Here is a 20,445-nt window from a genome sequence, read left to right as displayed (position 1 = left end):
GGCTGGGGGGCCATACAGGGAAGCACAGGGGTCAGTGAGGAGGCAGCGAGAGGGGAAACGTGGGCAAGAGCCTCTGTTGTGGTTTCTGCAGGAAGGAATGGGTGAAGCAGGGTAAGCAGGCTTGGGATTGGCTAGTTTGAATAATGTCGGTGGGCTCTGAGGCGTAGGACTGTCCGAGTTACCTGGCACTTGTCCCTGGGGTGAGTAGGGCAGGGGAGTGGTGGGCCAGGTGTGGGAACCTGACTGGGGTGGGAGGCTCTGGACTCCGAGGTGAGTGGTTGACCATCTCTAGGAACTGGCTGGCCTGGGAGAGGCAGGCTTCCCAGGTGAGGAAGACCCCAGATGTCAGACAGCAGAATGAAAAGATATGCTTAATGCATGAACACACATTTTCCAAATAAAATGACAAGGCATGTTTAGTTCTACACTCTAATTTGAAGCGAGACTGTCGGTCTGGAGCCTCGGGAGCCGCGTGGATCAGAGGAGAGAGCAGAGGCCGTGGGGAAGAGCCCCCAAGCTACCGTCCGTGGCTCTTCCCCAAGGCTCCTCATCTTGGGATGGGGACACCAGGCCCTCCTTCAGGGCTGCCTGGAGGGCTCAGTGAGGTGGCAGGTCGGAAACCCCAGCCCCCGTGCCCAGCCACCAGGAGCATCTCAGCCCACAAGAGTTAGTACATTTCTGTGTCCATTTTAAGAAAAAGCTCTTGGGGCCCTTACACATTCTGGCCCTGGGGCCTCACCTCTGGTAGTCTGTTTTGAAAGAAAAGAAAGACACGTTCAATCTCGGGAACAGATGAAAGATCACAGCGTGCAATGCAGGGACCAGCGGGTGCACCTGAGGGCCCCGGGGATGAGGCCGAAGGAGCTGGCAGGACAAGTTGGGGGGCTTCCAGAGACGCTTACTGGCTGTGTCTTCCTCTCCCTCCTCCCTGGGCCTCTTTATTCTGTCTCTTCTAGAGGACTCCCTTGGTACGGAGGGCCTGGGGTTGGATTCCCTGTGTATGCGTTTGGGAAGTGAGACCTCTGTATGGCCGCCATTAGGGCCTGAAACACTTTCCAGACAAGATGAACCAAAGACCCTTCTCCTGGACCAAGCTACCTTGAGGGGGCTGCTCAGGAGTCAAATGGGGGGCAGGCCCTGTTTGCATGGCCTCAGGCAGACGTACGCCCCCAGGCCTCATGCACCTCGGCCCTCCTTTCCTCCTGGGTGGGAGCGAGGGTGCAGGGAGATACAGAAAGGAGGGCTGGCCCGGCATTTCCCTACCAGCTGGGAGAGAACACCAGCGTCAGCTCTCTCTCTCCCCTCCCCAGCAGCCGCTTGGAGCTCCCAGGACTCTTGCTGGCTGGCAGCCCTCCTAAGGCGGAGGGTGGCCCCAGCTGTGTCCCCCTGACCTTCCTTCCTCACGGGGGTCTTCCCCCCTGTCTCTCTAGCATCCTGTTTGCTGACATCGAGGGCTTCACCAGCCTGGCGTCCCAGTGCACTGCCCAGGAGCTTGTCATGACCCTCAACGAGCTCTTCGCCCGCTTCGACAAGCTGGCTGCAGTGAGTCACCTTGCCCACTGCCCTGGGGACCCCCTGTGCCCAAGCTGGGGCCGGAAGGGTGGCCTGATCTGGGCTGCCTGGGGTAGGGTGCTGCGGAGTCCGCCATCGGGAACTGGGGAGGCGGGGCCGTACAGGCTGTGGCTGCGTGTCCTCACACCTCACATCAGCCCCGCTGCACACTCAAGAGGTGCTCACAGTGTCACCAGTCACAAGGGAGCAAGCCTTCCATCAGTGGAAAGGGGTGGTGAGGCCTGTAGGAAATGCTGCCCTGACCCCTGAATTTGTGGAATTTGTGTTTGGAGGAGCAAATTCGGTGCCACAGAGCCACTTTGCTGATGAGGGTGGCCAGAGTGATAAAATACATAAATAAATGAGTCTGAATCTCAGCTGGCCTGCAGACAGCTGTGTGTCACCCAAGAGACTTATGGAAAGAGGACTCTTCCACGTTGGGACAGATTGGAAGTGACCCCCCCGGGCATGGAGTGGTGAAGGACACACGTTCATTAGTCCCTGTTTATACTCTGCCGTCCTTTCCCAGCCTTCGTGGCTCTGAGCGATGCTCTGTGCCTTTAGAGAGTCCTTTGTCGGGGCCCACTTACTGCAATGTCCACTGAGAGGTGGACACGTCCCCTGGGCTGTCACAGGACACCAGGCAGATCATGGATGAGAGACGGTGCCAAGGGCCTCCGAGGGCATTGATGCTGGGCCTCACACCTCACTGATTTTATCACCGAATGTGGGCGAGGTGAACGGGGACATGCTCGGCCCTTGGGTTTTGGAAGGGCCTTAAAGGAGAGTCCAGGGCACACAGATACTTGGGTCCCAGCATACCAGCTTCACGAAATAACCTTTGGGAAGCAGACTTGGACAGCTCAGAATTGGTGATTAATGACAGTCCATCTCAATCCCAATTATGCTTCGGTTGCGGCCTGCAGGGTGACCCTGCAGCGGGCGGGTGCTTCCGCTCTGTGGCTGTCTTAGCGCGCACGTGCTTGCTGGCTTAGCAGAACTGTCTTGGATAAAAATCTCAGGCTGGGGGTCAGGCGAGCTTTGGTTAAATCTCACTTCTGCTTCAGCCTTTTCATAAAAGGAGAGTCATAAAACTGTTACTAGAACCCTAGGTCAAGAGTCGGAGCGTGTCGCAGGGCTGGGAGTGGGATGGGCCCCTCACTCTCAGCTCGGGACCTCTCAGGCTGGGGGTCAGGCGAGCTTTGGTTAAATCTCACTTCTGCTTCAGCCTTTTCATAAAAGGAGAGTCATAAAACTGTTACTAGAACCCTAGGTCAAGAGTCGGAGCGTGTCGCAGGGCTGGGAGTGGGATGGGCCCCTCACTCTCAGCTCGGGACCTCTCACACTGATGAGTCTGCCCCATTTGCTGCCACATTGGACCAGCTGTATTCTTCTTGGGCCTCAGCTGTGGCCAGAAAAGTGAGTTCCTGAGCCTGGGGTGGCTGGAATGCTTCTCAAGGGCGGCTCAGCCTGTCCTCCGTCCCCCACGGCTCCCGATAAGCCTGTCCCCAGGCTGGGGCCACACCTCATGCCGGCACTGGGTCTGTGCTCGCTGCCCTAAAAGGCAAGTTATTCCAGGCATGGGGTGAATCTGTTTGCTTCCTGTTTCTTTCCCTCCCACTTCTCTTTCCTACTATTTTTAATTTTTAAAATTAATTTGCTTTCCAGGAGAATCACTGTTTACGTATTAAGATCCTGGGAGATTGTTATTACTGCGTCTCAGGGCTGCCTGAAGCCAGGGCTGACCATGCCCACTGCTGCGTGGAGATGGGCATGGACATGATTGAGGCCATCTCGTAAGTGCCCGTCTCCAGGGTGACTGCCTGCCTGTGGGGACACTGTCCATCTCCAGTGGGACCGCCCATCTGCAGGAGGACTGTCCCATAGCCCGAGTAACTGACTCATGTTGAACTGATGGAAGCAGGGAAATAGTGGGACAAAGCCACCTCCCAAGGACCCTGGCCACACCGGAGGGTTGATTCATACCTCCAGGCTCTGAGCCTTCTCCTGGGCTCCTGTGCTCACAGCAGCCTGGGAAGCTCTGCACAGAGGGACATGTCCTGGAAGAAGGGAGGGCTTTGCAGACTCCAGGGCAGCAGGAGGTATGGAGCCACCCCTCCAGGAAAGGAGGACTGGCTGGCAGCTGTGCTGTACCCTGTGCCATGGCAGGGCCTTGCACTCCAGGCCTCATGTCTTCTCACAACCACCCAGCCAGGGGTAGAAGTCACCAGTCCCATTTCTTCACAGTTGAGAAAGGTTGGGCTCACAGAGGCTAAACGGCTCCGCAGGGTAATACTGCTAGGCAGGTGGATGCAAACACAGGTGTTCCCGTTTAAGAAAATCCATCCTCCCTGGGAGCAATAACAGCCAGGATCTTTGGCCGATTCTTGGTCACTGCTGACCACAGAAGGAGCCCCAGTCATTAAGCAACATGGACAATCCAAGCTTACAGGTCAGCCAAGGGAGTAGGCCAGAGATTGCGTCCAGGTTCCAAAACTGTGAGCTTTAGAAGTAGACTGAGTGGGGCAAAGGAAAAGCCACAGTGGGCAAGGTCAGAGGTCAGAGTAACTGGCCCAGAAGGTGGCCGGGTCCATCCTCTTTGGCTCAGTTCCTTTCGGCAGTGTTTGCCGAGTGCCCCTGTGTGCCCAGGCTAGACAGGGGGTCCCTTGCCTGGAAGCACAGAGCCTGCTGAGGGGCCAGGACTCCCGTTGCTCTGATACCAGGCATGCCCAGTGGACACCATCAGGTAAGAGAGGCAAACTGCGGTGGGAGGGTCCAGGAGGGGGCAGTTGATTTCACTGGGAGGACCCAGAAAGGCTTCATGAAGAAGGTGGCCTTGGAGTGAAGCCAAAAAGGTAGAATGAGAGATATCAACCTAAACAAGTGGCCAGAGGCCCTGTGGATGGAAGGCACAGCTCCATCAGAGGTATTTGCAGAGTTGATCCCAGGATGAGAGAAATAGATGGATGACATAAATATTCCCTGTGGTAGGTGTCAGCCTCTCGGTGGTGGGCTGGGGTGAGAGCTGGAGGCCACATGGTGGTCCTGCCCACCAGGCCAAGTCGGACTGCCGGCCCCATGGCTGGCTGAGTGGGTCCATCCCCAGGGAGCCAAGGAGGGTCCAGGTCCCTAAGAAGTGCACACTGTGACCCTCCCCCCAGAGCACCGGCTCCCTCTTCCACAGACCCCGGGCCCCAGACGCATACCCAGAGCTGTAGAGCTTCCATCCCACTCCCCCTCCTACAGGCGGCCCGCCCCGAATACGTACGTGGTGCATGTGATGGGGTTGGCACTGTCTTCTAGCATGTGGAGCACCCCTGGTCCCCTGCAGCTGCCCCAGCTCCCCTATCTTTCCTGGGCAGGGCCTATGTTCTCTTTTTCTCCATATCCTGCTAATGTCGAAGAAGCAGCAATGTGGGTAAATCTGAGAATTATACGAATGGGGTTTGGAGTGACTATAACTTTCCTGTCGACTCAAATCGGCACTAACGTGCGCTTGCATTTTCAGAACACAACTTAATTATTGACTTACGGTAGCGCTGGCTCAGGTGCCCTCGCTGGGGAGAAGCAGTGGGCCTGGGACGTAGTGTGAGGCACTGCGCCACCTTGCGGGAAAGCTGGGAAGCAGCGCCTCTCACAGCCCTCAGCCCCTGAGCACCAGGGCCCAGCCCTGCCCTTCAGGATGCACAGTTTCAGACTCTGGATTTGGGCTGGCCTGGAGAGAAATGACTCTTTGACCCCTGCACCTTCTCACGCTCCCTGACCTCTCTGCGCCTGGCCCTGACCCCCTCCCGGCCTTACCCCCTACTCCATCCCCAGGCTGGTCCGGGAGGTGACAGGTGTCAACGTGAACATGCGTGTGGGAATCCACAGCGGGCGAGTGCACTGTGGCGTCCTTGGCCTCAGGAAGTGGCAGTTCGACGTCTGGTCTAACGACGTCACGCTGGCCAACCACATGGAGGCTGGAGGCAAGGCGGGGTGAGTGAGTGAGGGCAGCTTCCCGCCCGGCCCACCCAGGTGGCTGTCATGGGGAAAGGGCTAGGGTGGGCAGGACCGGGTAGCCGCAGCCCTGGGGTTGGCAGAATTTAAGTGGAATTCCTCTAGTAACCAAGCACTGAGGCCACACATGGCAACTTGTAGGGAGCGTGGCCCCAACCTTCACCCAGTCTTCACCCAGAAAATATTTACACAGAACCTGGCGGCCTGTCGTGAGACGCGGGAGGCCAGGGTAGGCTTCTAGAGGAGGGAGGACCCCTGGATAATTCCGGGGGTGGCCAGGAGGTGGAAGGTCAGCTGGCCTGGCAGACGGGGCAGGATGGGGGCAGGTGAGGAAGGTGAGGGTCGGGGGAGCAGCCAGGCTGAGGACGGGCACAGGCAGAGGAAAACACAGTACTTGCAGGGAACGCAAGTAGAGCAGATGGCCTTTTAGGAACCAGTGGGAGAAACAGTGCCTGTGTTAAGGACGTGCATGCCAGGCTGGGGAATTTGGGCGCAGTCCTGCAGTCAGCAGGAGCCACTGCTGGCTTCTGAGCAGGTTTGCAAAGTTTGTGAGACCGGAGGCCTTGCTCTCCCGGCAGGCCGATGTGTTACATCACTGTAATAACGTGATGCCAATGTGATGCGGTGTGGTCTCAGTGAACACGAGCTGGGGAGGGGCCCACCGTGCCATCTTGATGGGGTTAGAGGGATACAGTCCACTGAGAGATCCAGGTAGGGGTTAGCATGTGAGCCAGAGTTTGGGGCCCTGGGGTTCGAATGATGACTGAGTTGGTTACAGTTTGGTTCTGCATGAGAGCAGGGGTTCTGAATTCACGTCTGCTGCCCTCCTCTCCCTGCTTTCCCCCTTACCCGTAGACGCATCCACATCACCAAGGCCACACTCAACTACCTGAATGGCGACTACGAAGTGGAGCCGGGCGGTGGGGGCGAGCGCAACGCCTACCTCAAAGAGCACAGTATCGAGACCTTCCTCATCCTGCGCTGCACCCAGAAGCGGGTCGGGGACCGAGGGCTGGGCTGGGGTGGGGAAGTGGGAGGGCTTCATTCTTTGGGGAGGAGTGTTTCTTAGCCTGCTGCTTCCTTCTCCTCTCACTCTTTCCTTGAGGCAAGTCCTGAATTTCTTATGCAGTCATGGTTCCTGCATCTCAGGAAGGACGTGAGAGCTACAGAGGCTTTGTAAAGGCTGGTGGCAAAGAGGGGAGGTTTTCATTTTGCTTCTGTTGCAGAAAAAGCAACAGACCTCAGATCGGTTAGTAACAATACAGCAGAAGGCCATGAGATGGAAAAGAAGCATCAGGGAACTCTGTATACCACGTCCTTTATTTCCATCTCGTTCCTTGTCTGTTGCCTAAACTAGGTGGCTCCCGCTCTCTCTCCGCCTGTACTTATATAACCTCTGTTTCTTGAAACTCTGTCTTTTCCCCTCTTGCACTTTCCAGTCTTTCTTCTTCCTTCTTTTGTCTCAGCCCACACTTGCCAAAATATAAAACTGAAGTATTAGCAGACTTCAGTGTTCTATTTTTAATAGTGTCACGTTCCATGTTCTTAATTTTTAAAGCAAACGAGGAGAACATTTTATATTTTACATTTTTCCTTAGATTAAAATGCCTTTTACTTATAAATCTTTCAATTGAATTTACTTATTGGTCAGAGCCCTTTGATAGAGAAAAGCTTCCCTGTTTCTTTCCTAAGGAATTAGACTGAAGACAAAATTAAGCTGCGAGAAAAGTTCAGAGAAAGTCTTGGAGACAGCAAAAGTAGATTTTTCAAGGTGGGCAGAGCTCTTTGAGGCAGGTGTCCACCCTGAGAGGGACATCAGAGGGACACCTCACCCTCCACAGAAGCACATCCCAGCACACAGGACCTGGCTACGGGGTGCCTCTGAGGGAGCGGTATCAGGCCCTGCCACAGACATCCGGAAAGAGGGATGGGAGGGTTTAGGTACTCTGGGGAAAGCACTTAGTGGCTTAATTGACTCATTTTAAAGCATTTGCTTGTTGTTTGGCTGGAGTATAAATGAACCGAAATCCTCCCAGGCCCCCTCCCACACTCCTCCTCTCTGCTGGGCCCATAGCGCCTCTAGCCTCACCTTCCTGTCCCGCCCAGGCTGAAGGGTTACCCTCTGCCCTGGGTTCTCTGGGTCTTGATTCTTCTAGCTTGACAAGTGGTTCAGAAAAGATGAAATGGAGACAGCAAAGGAAACCCCCCACCCCTCCAGCCCCGACCCAGGGCAGTGTCTGCTGAAGCAGGCTGTGTCCCCTCCCCTCTGCTTCTGATCTGACCGGCTCCCTTCCCAGGCTCAGGGAGGGAGTTGAAGGGAAGGCCACCCAGGTCCCCCCAGGGCCTCTCCAACCCTCCACCTCGAGCTTATTTGGGTGGATGGACAGATAGGTTGTGGTTGGCACATGGAGAGCTGGCTGAGGCCCCGTTGGTGGATTTGTGCAATGCGCATCAGCCCTTGAATCTGACGTTCTAATGACCCAAACCTCCAGAAGCTGCAGGGCCTGTCCTACTACCCGCTCTGCTAGAACATGCCTGTTTGGGGATGGAAATTGGAATCTCATGTTTCCTCTCCGTCCATCACCCCCCAAGCACTTTCAGACCCAGGCTCTGCCCACATCTAGAATTCTATGCCAGCGACAGATGTTCCCATGCCCCTTGGCTTTCTAACAAGACAAACCTCGTCATCCTGTTCTGCTGCTCCCACCTGAGGCTCCCAGCTCCCAGCCAGGGCTGGCGTTGGGGAGTTTGGAGGGATTTAAGGTGCTTTCTTGGGTGAGCTTTAGGATCTTGGCAGACCTCAGGGCTCTGGGCTGTGCAGAGAAGGGAGGGAGGTACTGCCTTAACCCCTACCTGGCCAGGCACCTGGGAGGAATGAGAGACTCCCTACTTGGGCTCACCTGATGGGCCCTGCCCACAGGCTGATGCATCTATGTTGCTCTCCCAGAAAGAAGAGAAGGCCATGATTGCCAAGATGAATCGCCAGAGAACCAATTCGATCGGGCACAACCCACCACACTGGGGGGCTGAGCGCCCCTTCTACAACCACCTGGGTGGCAACCAGGTGTCCAAGGAGATGAAACGGATGGTGAGTAGCTGGCAGGGCGGTGTGTGGGCCGCACTCTCCAGGGCTAGGGCCTTCTGTGGGTGTGAGGACTGGGCCAGGCCCCTCCTGTTACCCAGGGAATCTGGAGAGCCACAGAAGGAATCGTTGGAAGGGGGCTCACCTTCCTGGTCCAACCCTCCTTGGACCAGGAGACAGAGCGCCTGACTTCCGGCCCTGGGCTTTCTCCGTGGGCCCCACCGTCTCTTGGCATGCCGGATTTGGCTTTGGAGCAGAGCGGTGAAGCCCCTTCTTTCCTCCCCCTTGGCAGACCTTGCTGGTGTAGGCTGGAAGCAGACCCATCTGGCTGGACTCAGGGTCAAAACAGAGCCTCCAGGGCCTCTTGGCACTGTCTGGGGAGCCCTGGGGAGTTGGGTGGGCACAGGCTTGTCAGATACCTTCGAGCATCTGTTGCATTCCCCAGGCAGTTGAAACACATCTTCTGGCCCAGTCGCTCAGAAACCATCCCAGTGCTTTTTGGCAAGTGCCAGGTGATGGTCTTTTTGCCCTCTGTGCTGAGAAACGCCCTGCTAATTCCAGTCTTTCTGTGGGAGCATGCAGGCTGAGTGAGCAGAGGCGGTGGTAGGGGTGCTGCTTCCATCTCAAGGGACCCTGCCGGCCTCAGAGGACAGACACCCTCAGCCACCCTGCACACAGCAGGGTCAGGCTAATTCAGGATGCCCTGCCTGGGTTCTATCAGTAATGCTAGAAAGAAGACTTCAGAGAGTGGGAAGAAGAGAATGAGGGATGACAAGATGTCAGTTTGCAGCAGCAATGTTTTCTTTCTTTTCATCTGAGATCTTGGCTTCTGCATCTGAGCACACTCCTCAGGTCAAGGGCAGCCTGGTACCCAGGCAGGAGTTGCCCACTCTGAGGGAGGGATGGGTGAGGAAGCCGTGTGTGTGTGTGTGTGTGTGTGTGTGTCCACTGAGTTCCCACAGATCCCGGTAGAGGAATGGGGGGCATGCCGACACTAGGATCCCCACGTTGGGGGCCTGTGGATCAGACTGGGTTTAAGCTGCAGCAGCAGGGATTAGCGAGAGACTCCATGGGAGTCCAGCTGAGTCGGCAGACAGATCCAGGGGTCTGAGGGAGGGGACAGGCTAGGGACCAGTCATTCTGCTCCTTGCCAGCTAGCAAATAGCAGCTGACAAAGGTTTAAGGAAAATGTACAGAAGAAAAAAGTGAATTGAGTCAAGATCACCATTTTCGCTTTTGGTGGTAAAGAAACAACTTGCAGGACACCAGGGTCCTAAGCGATGAAGAGTGGGAAAGGTCAGCCTTGCCCCAGGGCTTTGAACTTAGACGTCCCAGGCCTGGTCACTGCCACCCAGGGCTCCAGGCACCACTCCCGCTCCCTCCAGGCCCCTCCCCAAAGCAAAGAGCAGTTGCTGGATCCCCCCTGTTCTCACCCCAGTTCTTGAATCATCTCCTGTGGACTCCGTACCCACATGACCAGGACGGCCAAGAGGTGAGAGAGGGAGTGAGAGGAAAAGGGGGAGACTGAGAGCAGGGTGCAAGGAGGGAGGCTGTCATCCAGGTGGGAGGAAAGAGGAGGACGGGGGAGCAGCAAGGCCAGAGCGGGAGGACAGAGAGGGTAAGGGGGAGATGGTGGGGGGAGCAGAAGATGAGGGAGAGCAGGGAATAAAAGATGGGCAGGACAGAGGTGGAGAGGAAGCACCACCAGCAGGCAAGAAGGGTGCCTGCTGGTACGTTCTCTGTTTAAAATCTTCGGAACGTTTTTTTCTTTAGTGATATTTGGTGTAGGTGGACTCTAGGTATTTCAGAGTCTCCAAGGGGGCAGTTTGGACTATAAGCACCGATTTGGCAGACATTAATCATTGTTAGGACAAGAAACCTTGGAAGAATTAGCAGAAGGGCTGTAACTGGGGAAACAGTCTCACGGGAGACTGGCTGTCGGAAAGGCTCCTCCGTGGTGTTGGTTGCTTTGCCCAGTGGGGAAGGAATGGAAAGTGATCAGAAGGCTCGGGGACACCCCTGTAGAGGGAGAGAAGAGGCTCCCCATCCCCGTCCTTGCTGGGCAGAGTCACCCGAGGGGCCAGCATCAAAGTACCATCCCCTGGGCCCCTGCCTGCCCAGTGTCTAGGCCAGGGATGGGACAGGATCTGGCAGCCGCCAGGCACACCATTGGCTTTTGGTGTTAAACTCACCCAGAAACCCTTGGGAAAGACATGCAAAAAGAAAGCTTCTACCCCAACTTCCACTAAAGATGCAGTGGAGGGGAGGGGATTGGATTAAGCAGTGACTGAGAGCAGTTAGAGGGGAGTAACTCGTAGTCAGCAGTTTATTTCTTTAAATCTTGTTCCAACTTTTACTCAGCTTTTAAGATGTAGTAATGAGCTGTGCTGATTTAGGCATGAGTGTTGTAAGGTCTCTAAGGTTCTTTTTTTTAAAAATTATTTTTATTTTTATGTATTTTTAAAATTAATTAATTAATTAATTAATTTTTTGGTTGCGTTGGGTCTTCGTTGCTGCTGGCAGGCTTTCTCTAGTCGCAGCGAGCGGGGGCTACTCTTTGTTGTGGTGTGCGGGCTTCTCATTGCAGTGGCTTCTCTTGTTGTGGAGCACGGGCTCTAGGTGCGCAGGCTTCAGTAGTTGTGGCACACGGGCTCAGTAGTTGTGGCTCACGGGCTCTAGAGCACAGGCTCAGTAGCTGTGGCTCATGGGCTTAGTTGCTCTGCGGCCTGTGGGATCTTCCCAGACCAGCGCTCGAACTCGTGTCCCCTGCATTGGCAGGCAGATTCTTAACCACTGTGCCACCAGGGATGTCCTCTAAGGTTCTTTATTAATAAAAAGGTTGACGGGAGATCGTATGTGGACTCCTGCTCACTAACCAGGCCCGGGTAAGCTGTGCATTCTCCAGAGGCGGCAGGCTGGGCCCAAGTGTTCCCCACAGCAGCTTCGCCAGGGTAGGCGTGCAAACCAGAGTCTGCACCTCAGTGCGGACGAGCAGAGGGGCCCACGGCCTCTGCTCTTGCTGTAGGTCAGAAGGAGAGGACTCGGGGACCAAACAGAAACACTGAGCTGAGCTGCTCCCCAGAAGTGCTGAGGCACAATGGCAGGAACCCATCTGAGTGTCCTCCTTGCCGGCTGAGGACCGTTGTCCTAGGACTAGAAAGCAGGTCGGGGGACTGGAACCCAGTCTGCTGGCCTGTGTTCTTTTATTTATTTATTTATTTATTTATTTATTTTTTTGCATTACGCGGGCCTCTCACTGTTGTGGCCTCTCCCGCTGCGGAGCACAGGCTCTGGACGCGCAGGCTCAGTGGCCATGGCTCACGGGCCCAGCCGCTCCGCGGCATGTGGGATCTTCCCGGACCGGGGCACGAACCCGCGTCCCCTGCATCGGCAGGCAGACTCTCAACCACTGCGCCACCAGGGAAGCCCATTTTAAAAATTTATTTATTTATTTATTTATTTATTTATTTATTGGCCTGTGTTCTTAAAGGCCCTTTACCATGGTTTATCCACCAAAGCGTTCCCTGACTGCGGTCAGTTCACCACCCCAGCCCGGCACCCAGGGAGCCTAGAGCAGACCTGGTTCCCAGCACCAGCCCCTGCAAACCACCAAAGGAGCACTGGAGGAAGTCAGAGAGAGGTTCATTAGACATGTTTCAGGTATAGTTCCGAGCTGTAGACACCAGCGTAGGCATAATATGGCTTGGATGTCCTCTGAGTAAAATCGTTGCCGGCCCCTGTGGTGGAGATCAGCGGGCCAGCCCCTCGCCATGGTCTGCAGAGACTGGCCTGTCCGGACTCTCCGCTGCCCACTCAAGCTTGTGCCCTAGAGATCCTGCCTGCCCCCAGAAGGGGCACTCACATGAGAGACCCCAACTCCTCTAGCCTCGAGTGGGGACAGTGAGGTGGGCGGGGCCCTGCAGCCTGGACCGAGGGCTTGGTGATTCTCAGAGGACGAGGAGAAAAGAAGACAACCACTGGGCAGCCCAGGAGGAGCTCAGAGCCCATGGCTGGGCGCTTGGATGTGGCACTAGGGGCTGCCAAGGCCCCTGGGAGCCCTGAGCTGGTGAGGAGAATAGACAGCACCTCAGTGCCCATGGGCCCCACGTCTATTTCGGAGCCTGGCAGCTCCGACTCGCGGAGAGCATCATAAACCCCACTCCTCAGTGGGAATGAGGAGAGCTGTGTTCATTTGGGGTTTGGGTTCCCCTGACATTTGCCAAGCCCCCTGGCTGCCGAGCAGCGTGTTCCATGCTGGGCCACAGGGACAAGAGGCCACCCTCTGTCCTTGTCCTGGCAACCTGAAGCCGCCTGTCCTGGGGTGCCTGTGCCTCCCCCACTGCCTCCCAGATCCCACCCCTTCCCATTTTAGGGGCCCCTCCCTCCATTCTGCCCCAGTTGGTCAGACCCTGACACACTTCTGTCCTTTATAGATGAACTCTAGGTAGGGCCTTGAGTTTGGCAACCAGTAAGGGCCCTTCCCACCCTCACGCCTGCCCTGTGTGTGTGAACATCAGAACAGTAATCAAACCGGGGCAGGCAGGTTCCTCACCTCCTGGGTCCCCAGCCAGCTCCAGCCTTATAAGAACACATTGGTTCTCAGATACCAGAAAAGCTGTTGCAGGTAACCAGAGTTTAGTTTTCTTAAGCTCAAAACTTGTAAAGTCCCAGGAGATTTTATATGTGCTTGGCGGGAGTTGGGGGGGCAGTGAGTGTGCATGAGCTGTGTGTGTGCACAGGTGTGCACAGGCGTGTGGGGATTGATCGGCCTGGCGGATTCTCTTATTTCCATCTGAGTAAGTCGCAGAATTGGGAGGGGACCCACCAAGCCCAGGGGCCAGGAGGACGGTGAAGGAAGGTTTGGGGAATGACAAGGAATTGGGTATGGGGACATGAAGAGCTTAGACTCATGGATTTTGCCAGTGGATGAAGTAAAATCACAGTGCGCCCCCAGCATCTAGCACGGAGCCTGTCCCAAACCCAGCTATATTTGCCAAATGAAGGAAGGAGGGGATGACTGAGTGACAGTGTTCTCTGTGTCCAAGCTCCTGGTGAACTGTGGAGAGGGGATGAGCTGCAGCCTCCCCGTTTTCATCCCCTTGGTTCTCATCCTCCTCTCCTCCTCTCTCCGTCCCTCTCTTTTAGGGCTTTGAAGATCCCAAGGACAAGTGAGTAACCTGTCCTTCTTCACTTCAGCTCCCTCGGCCCGGGGAATGTCTCCAAATCTGCCTGGAGCTCAGTTTCCATACTCCGTGGAGAATGAGCCCAGGTCTCGCAGTCTTGGCTGGGAGTGAACAGAGCCCACTGCACCTGAGAGACGAGCAGTGGAGGAGCCCAGGCCCCCGGCAGAGAGGCTGGGCCTGGGCGTCCCCCATTTATAATCTCCACTCCACGCGCACACACACGTATGCACACACAACTACACTCAGCGCATGCATGTGCGTGCGCACACACACACATGCGGCTCCCAGGAAGGTGCAGGCTTTGCACATTAGTCGCCAGCACCTGGTCACGTCCCAGCACCCTGAAGGAATGTGCCTGTCTCTCTCCTCCACTCCCCAGTCTCAGGGGCTGTCAGAAATCCCACTCGAGGACTGGGCTCCACTCTACAAGTAGAGTGTTTAGTTCAGCACCCAAAGATTGTGAAACGTGCTTCCCAGAGAGTCCCCTGGGCCAGGCGAGAGCAGCCAGGTGGCTCCCAGGCCCTGCAGCAGATGTCTTGCCTCCTGGTCTCAGCCTTCAATTCAGGATGACAGTACAGCTAGAGAGTGAAGAGCAGAGACTGTTACCTGTAGGAGAAAAACCCTTGAGAATAATTCATATTATCATTATCATTTAATAATACATCAATAGGGTTAGAAAATCCTTATTGTCAGTGAGGCACCCCCCTCCCCAGCCCGCGGGTCTGAGCCTTGGGCAGTTTTCTGCGCATGTGAGTACTTGGGCTTCTGGCCATCCTGGTGTCAATCCCAGCTTCCCCACCCCTTATTAGAGCTGATCAAGCCCCTCTGATGGGTCCAGGTGCACGGGCTGAGCCGGCCCCCTAGAGGCGCCCCCTGGTGGTCAGCCTGTCTTGTGTCTGCGCCCGTTGCTCCCCAGGAACGCCCAGGAAAGTGCGAACCCCGAGGATGAAGTGGATGAATTTCTGGGCCGTGCCATTGACGCCAGGAGCATCGACAGGCTACGATCTGAGCACGTTCGCAAGTTCCTCTTGACCTTCAGGGAGCCTGACTTAGAGAAGAAGGTACAGCACCCTGGGGGGGACCACCCCCGACCCCGACCCCGGTGCAGAACCAGGACCAAGGGGAGGGGAAGGAGGCAACAGGACGGCTCCCCCCGCTGTCTCCGCCCTGGAAAGAGCTCCTTCTTGTCACTTCCATTTCCCAGCTCTGATGCTGCCCTACCCAGGAAATGGGGGTTTTAGGGAGACTTTCTTGGTGGAAAAGGATACATCTTAATTTCTTTGTGTCTCAGTTTCCTTATCTGGGAAATGGGGATTTTTAACATACCTACCTCATCGTGTCATAGTGAGGATTAAACACATCCATGTATGTAAAACACATGAAACAGTACCTGCCACATAGTAGATGTTCAATAAACATTGCTATTTGTATTATTTTTATGCTATTGTTATTATTATTATTATGATTATAGTTCCCAATGGACCATCCAGCTGCTTTTGGCACACTGGAAACTCAAAGCATTAGAGTTGGAAGGGGCAGTCAGGAGCTCTTTGTCCTATCTCCTTAAATTGTGACTGAGAAAGTAAAGCTTAGAGTATCTGGGTGACTTGCTCTAGGCCACCCAGTGAAGTAGTGACAGAGCCAGAACGAGACCCTGGTCGAGGGTCTTTGCTAGATGTCACAGGGTCTCCCTTGTGTTCCGTCAACATGGGCTCCTGTGAACTCATGCCGTGGTCAAATGAGGCACGCTTAATCAGGAGGGAAGAATTATGGGAAGGGAACTTAGTCTGTTTACCAGCGTAAATGGAACTGACTCATGGATTACCCTCTCTGGGTGACTCTGCCAGCACGGCTATTTGTGCAGCTGGTTGGTGTCATGGGAAGGGTGGGGCCTGGGAGTCAGGACCTTGGAGATGAGCTCTGTGACACTGGACAAGTCGAGTGACCTCTCTGCTCCTCAGCTTGCTCATCTCTGACGTAGAAACAGCAGCAGTCCTGTGCCTATTTCCTGGTCCTCTTGTGAGGCTGCGCAGTGATGGTTGCAAGCCCCAGCACGTGTTCTGGCATGTAGTTGGTGCTCAGGAATGTGAGCCATGATCATTATGAATTATTCTCATGGTGCCCCAGCCTGCAGAGTTTCTGGTTTAACATAATTCAACGGCCCTCCCCACAGGCACCACCATATAGTGAGTGGACTGGTTTCTTGAGAGCTAAGGCTAGGGCTGGTTCTCGACTGGGTCTTCCAAGTCTTGGGAGCGTGCTGTCCCGGGTGTGTCTGGGGTGGAGGGGGGCTGGAGCAGACAGGGCCAGGTGCCTCCACCCACTCACCCTGCCCATGTCCTCTCAGTACTCCAAGCAGGTGGATGACCGATTCGGTGCCTACGTGGCATGTGCCTCGCTCGTCTTCCTCTTCATCTGCTTTGTCCAGATCACCATTGTGCCCCAGTAAGTACCCCATCCCTCCCGGGCTCCCTCCTCTGGCTGCAGGGGCTCCAGGGGTGGCAGGGGAGGTCAGGTAGGAGAGCAGAGGCGGGAGTCTGAGCTGAGTTTACTTAGGCAGGGAGAAAAGTTTACAGTCTTGTCCTCAGTGAGACCAGGAAGCCAAGAGTCTGCCTCCCCCATGATGGGTAGGCCATGTGCTCATTGCAGGTGGAAAACTTCTGTCTGGGTACTGCCCAGTGCATGGGAGACCCCTTCTCTCCACTTCATCCTCTCATCCCATTTTAACACAGACCACTGTTGCCCATTGAGTCACCCAAAGTATTCACCAAGCTGGTTTCTGCGTGACTTTTGGTTCTTGCAAAAAAACAGTATATCTTTAAAAAATAAGGGTTTTATGCTACTCCAGATATTTCAAAGAATGGATTTCAGATTCTGAAGACTTTTCTCTAAGAGGTGTTCCTGAAATCTTCTGAGGACTGGCTGTGTCACTGAGAGAGGCCTGTGGCTTCCAAGGGGACCACTCTGAAATGGGCTGTTGGACATGAAGTGTTTGTTAGGTAGTCATTCACGGTAGGGTCACGGCTAAGTGAGAAAGATAACCACTCCATGTATGTATGTATTTAACCACTCCATATATACATGCACATATATATATACACATATTTTTTTACTTTTTATTATGCAATATTTCAGACATACAGAAACGTAATTAATATAATCAACACTCATCCCCTAGATAGAACAATTGTTCTTTTTTTAAAAAATTTATTTATTTATTTATTTATTTTTGGCTGTGTTGGGTCTTCGTTGCTGCGTGCAGGGGGCTTTCTCTAGTTGCGGCAAGCAGGGGCTACTCTTTGTTGCAGTGCGCAGGCTCCTCATTGCGGTGGCTTCTCTTGTTGCAGAGCATGGGCTCCAGGCGCACGGGCTTCAGTAGTTGTGGCATGTGGGCTCAGTAGTTGTGGCTCTCAGGTTCTAGAGCGCAGGCTCAGTAGTTGTGGTGCACGGGCTTAGTTGCTCCACGGCATGTGGGATCTTCCCGGACCAGGGCTTGAACCTGTGTCCTCTGCATTGGCAGGTGGATTCTTTCTTTCTTTTTTTTTTTTTTTTGCGGTACACGGTCTTCTCACTGTTGTGGTCTCTCCTGTTGTGGAGCACAGGCTGCGGACGTGCAGGCTCAGCGGCCATGGCTCACGGGCCTAGCCGCTCTGTGGCATGTGGGATCTTCCCGGTCCAGGGCACGAACCCGTGTCCCCTGCATCGGCAGGCAGACTCTCAACCACTGCGCCACTAGGGAAGTTCGGCAGATGGATTCTTAACCAGTACACCACCAGGGGAGTCCCAGAACAATTGTTAATATTTTGCAAGAATTTTTAATCTATCTTTTTCTGATTTTTTTAGTTGAAGTATAGTTGATTTAGAATGTTGTGTTAGTTTCAGGTGTATTTCTGATTTTTTAAGGTAAATTTTAGACACAAGGACATTTTGCACCTGAACACCAATATACACCTGTTTTAATGGCATTTTGCTTCTTAACCACAATGCTTTATGTACCAAACAAAACTAACCCCAGTTCCTCTACAATCATCTGATACCAAGTCTGTATTCAAATCTCCCAAATTGTCCGCCTAAATGTCTTCTACTCTTAGTTTATTCATAGCCAGGATCTACTCAAGATCCACTGGATGCATTTGGTTATGTCTCATAAATCTAACTTAATCTGGAAGAGTCCCCTCACTCCAACACCTTCTGTTTTTCATTTTGAAATAATTATAGACTTAGAGAAAGGTTACAAAAGTACTACGGAGAGTTTCTGCGCATCCTTCATCCAGTTTCCCCTACTATTGACAACTTATATAACTGCAGTAATCAAAATCAGGAAATAACACTGTAATGATATATGAACGAATCTGTAGGCTGTATTCTAATTTCATCAGCATTCCCCCAAATGTCCTTTTTGTGTTCCAAGAGCTGGGCCAGGACCCCACACTGGATTTAGCTGCTGTATCTCCTTAGTCCCCTCCAATCTGTGATGCTTCCTTGGCCTTATCTCTCATGGCCTTGGCACTTCTGATAAGTACTGGCTAATTAATGTGTAGAATCTCTCAAATTGGATTCGTCTGATGCTTTTTCATGATTAGATGGAGGTTATGTATTTTTCACAAGAATCCCACAGAAGTCATGTGTCTTTCTCAGGGCATCATATCAGGAGGTACATGACGTCGGCATGTCTTATTACTCAATGCCTTTTATTTTTAATGGCACTTATCGTTGAAGAGATGGCCCTTGCGTTTGTGTCTGCTATGACCCTGTCAGGATACTACAGGTGAAAACCAGACACTGGCAGCCAGCTGCACCCTGGTTATGCAGTTAATGTCCATTGCCCCCTGCACTGAGACCATGTAGAGCTGGTGGGATTGTGGGTCTTTACTGGCATAGGACTCATTTTCTGTATTGAAATGGAGCTATAGGTATAATAAGCAACCTAGACTTTCCGTCCCATTGCAACTGAGAGCCCCCTTCTCTTGGGTGCATAATCCTGCCTTTTTGCTGCTTCTTTCTTTCTGTAGCGTGGCTTGGGGCTGGGTTATTCCAGGTCCCTGCTCTGCCCGCAGTAGCTTCACTCCCTCCTCTGGCCACAGCTCGGAGCTGCTAAGGCATGGATGGAGGTCGTTCTCTGGCGGTCCTCTCTCCAGGGAAGCCTTAAAAGCTACTTTAAAGGTCTTTCTTTCCCTCTGAAGAGAGTTCTCTCCCCTGTTCTGTTTGTTTCAGGCAGCTAAGTGCTGGCTTCTGGGGGAGCCTGGAACAAAGATGCCTCCCTAGAGGCCTTCACCTGCCTTCTTATGTCCTCCACTTGCCTTTAACCTGCTGGCAACACCTGTCATGTCAGGCTGTCTCACTCCCTGAAAGGGAGAAGGAGTTTCTGGGGCCTCCTGTGGTTGGTAGGGAGTGCTGTGCCTCGACCAGCCCCTGCCCCAGGAGGGCCACGGCAGGCTCCGGATGGAAACTCACTTGCAGTTCTTTCGCCCGCCCGAGGACACTAGCCCTTTGTGAACATTGAGCTCACCTGTGATGTGCCTCTGTGAGGAGACGCAGCAGGAGATCCTTGCAGTTTATACGGTTGTTGTGGAGCTGGGTGGGAATAGGGGAACAGAAACTGAACGGGACTTGTGTGGCCTGGCAGTAGGAAGGGGACAGGGTTTAGAGACTCTGCCCTCCAAAGGGACATGTCACTGCTGTTTCTCAGAGTAGCTGGTTGGGCTGTTGACAAATGCATTTCTATAAATGATGGCCGTTTATCAAACCAGTGTTCAGCCTTCAGAGTTACTTGCCAGGCCATAAGTGACTACCTAGAGGGAACAGCCAGGTGATTTTTAAAATGGACCCTTCCAGGCTAAATGAACTGAGTCTATGGATAGCTAAGAATTAGGCAAAATATTGGGCAGGTGTCACCCCGTTCTTCATTTGGCTCCTGTGTGGACTATGCTCCCCCAGAAAATGGCAAGACCAGGAGGAAGGGCAGGAGCCAGACCGTTATGGAGGCAGGTCCCGCATCGGTTCATAAGTCTCAGTAATCCCTCCTCAGTGAGTCAGGGGCCAGGCACCCAAGACTGGGCAGGAGGTGCAGGAGAAATGGAGCAAATTCTGCTTCCTTCGCGGGGCCTCTCAGGGCCCCAGAATTCCCCACCTCCTCTCTCCTTCCAGCTCCGTGTTCATGTTGAGTTTCTACCTGACCTGTTTCCTGCTGCTGACCTTGGTGGTATTTGTGTCCGTGATCTACTCCTGCTTGAAGGTGAGTCCAGCTTATACTTGAACCCCAGTCACCTTCTTCCCTCCCTTCCCAGCCCACTGATAGGGCCCCTCCCAGGGGCTGGAGAGTCCCACCTGGGATCCAGGCACCTGATGCTGGATCACAACTCTTGATTGGCATTCGCAGCAAGCCAGACTGCAGGGGGCGTAGTTTGTCTGAGGAGCCTTATTTGTACTGGCTGTTTCAGTTAGCCTTTGCAAATCTCTGCAAGAAGATACTGTTGCTGTCTCTTCTGTCTGTCCCCTGGGTATCAGGTAGGCCAAAGGAAGGGCACGTAGCACAATGCCTGGCACAGAGCAATGGTCAATAAACATTTGCTGAAAGAATGAGTGTGAAAGGGCTCCCTCTCGACACCCCTTCTCTGTTCCAATGTGCCC

General features: G+C 53.9%; 1 protein-coding gene across 1 annotated transcript in view; it reads left to right on the top strand.

The window, feature by feature from the left end:
* Window positions 1–20,445, top strand: part of ADCY5 (adenylate cyclase 5) — a gene marked incomplete at both ends in the record, with an annotated part of 154,767 nt that overhangs the window by 104,025 nt on the left and 30,297 nt on the right. Inside the window, 9 exons of the mRNA XM_079704355.1 lie at window positions 1,431–1,542; window positions 3,220–3,347; window positions 5,371–5,529; window positions 6,406–6,547; window positions 8,498–8,638; window positions 13,778–13,800; window positions 14,732–14,876; window positions 16,163–16,260; window positions 19,963–20,050. Coding sequence (XP_079560481.1) covers window positions 1,431–1,542; window positions 3,220–3,347; window positions 5,371–5,529; window positions 6,406–6,547; window positions 8,498–8,638; window positions 13,778–13,800; window positions 14,732–14,876; window positions 16,163–16,260; window positions 19,963–20,050 — 1,036 coding nt within the window. The remainder of the gene's footprint in view (window positions 1–1,430; window positions 1,543–3,219; window positions 3,348–5,370; window positions 5,530–6,405; window positions 6,548–8,497; window positions 8,639–13,777; window positions 13,801–14,731; window positions 14,877–16,162; window positions 16,261–19,962; window positions 20,051–20,445) is intronic.

This window comes from Hyperoodon ampullatus, assembly GCF_949752795.1.
Source record: "Hyperoodon ampullatus genome assembly, chromosome: 5".
Lineage (NCBI taxonomy): Eukaryota > Metazoa > Chordata > Mammalia > Artiodactyla > Ziphiidae > Hyperoodon > Hyperoodon ampullatus.
This window is presented reverse-complemented; position numbering and strand designations above follow the sequence as displayed.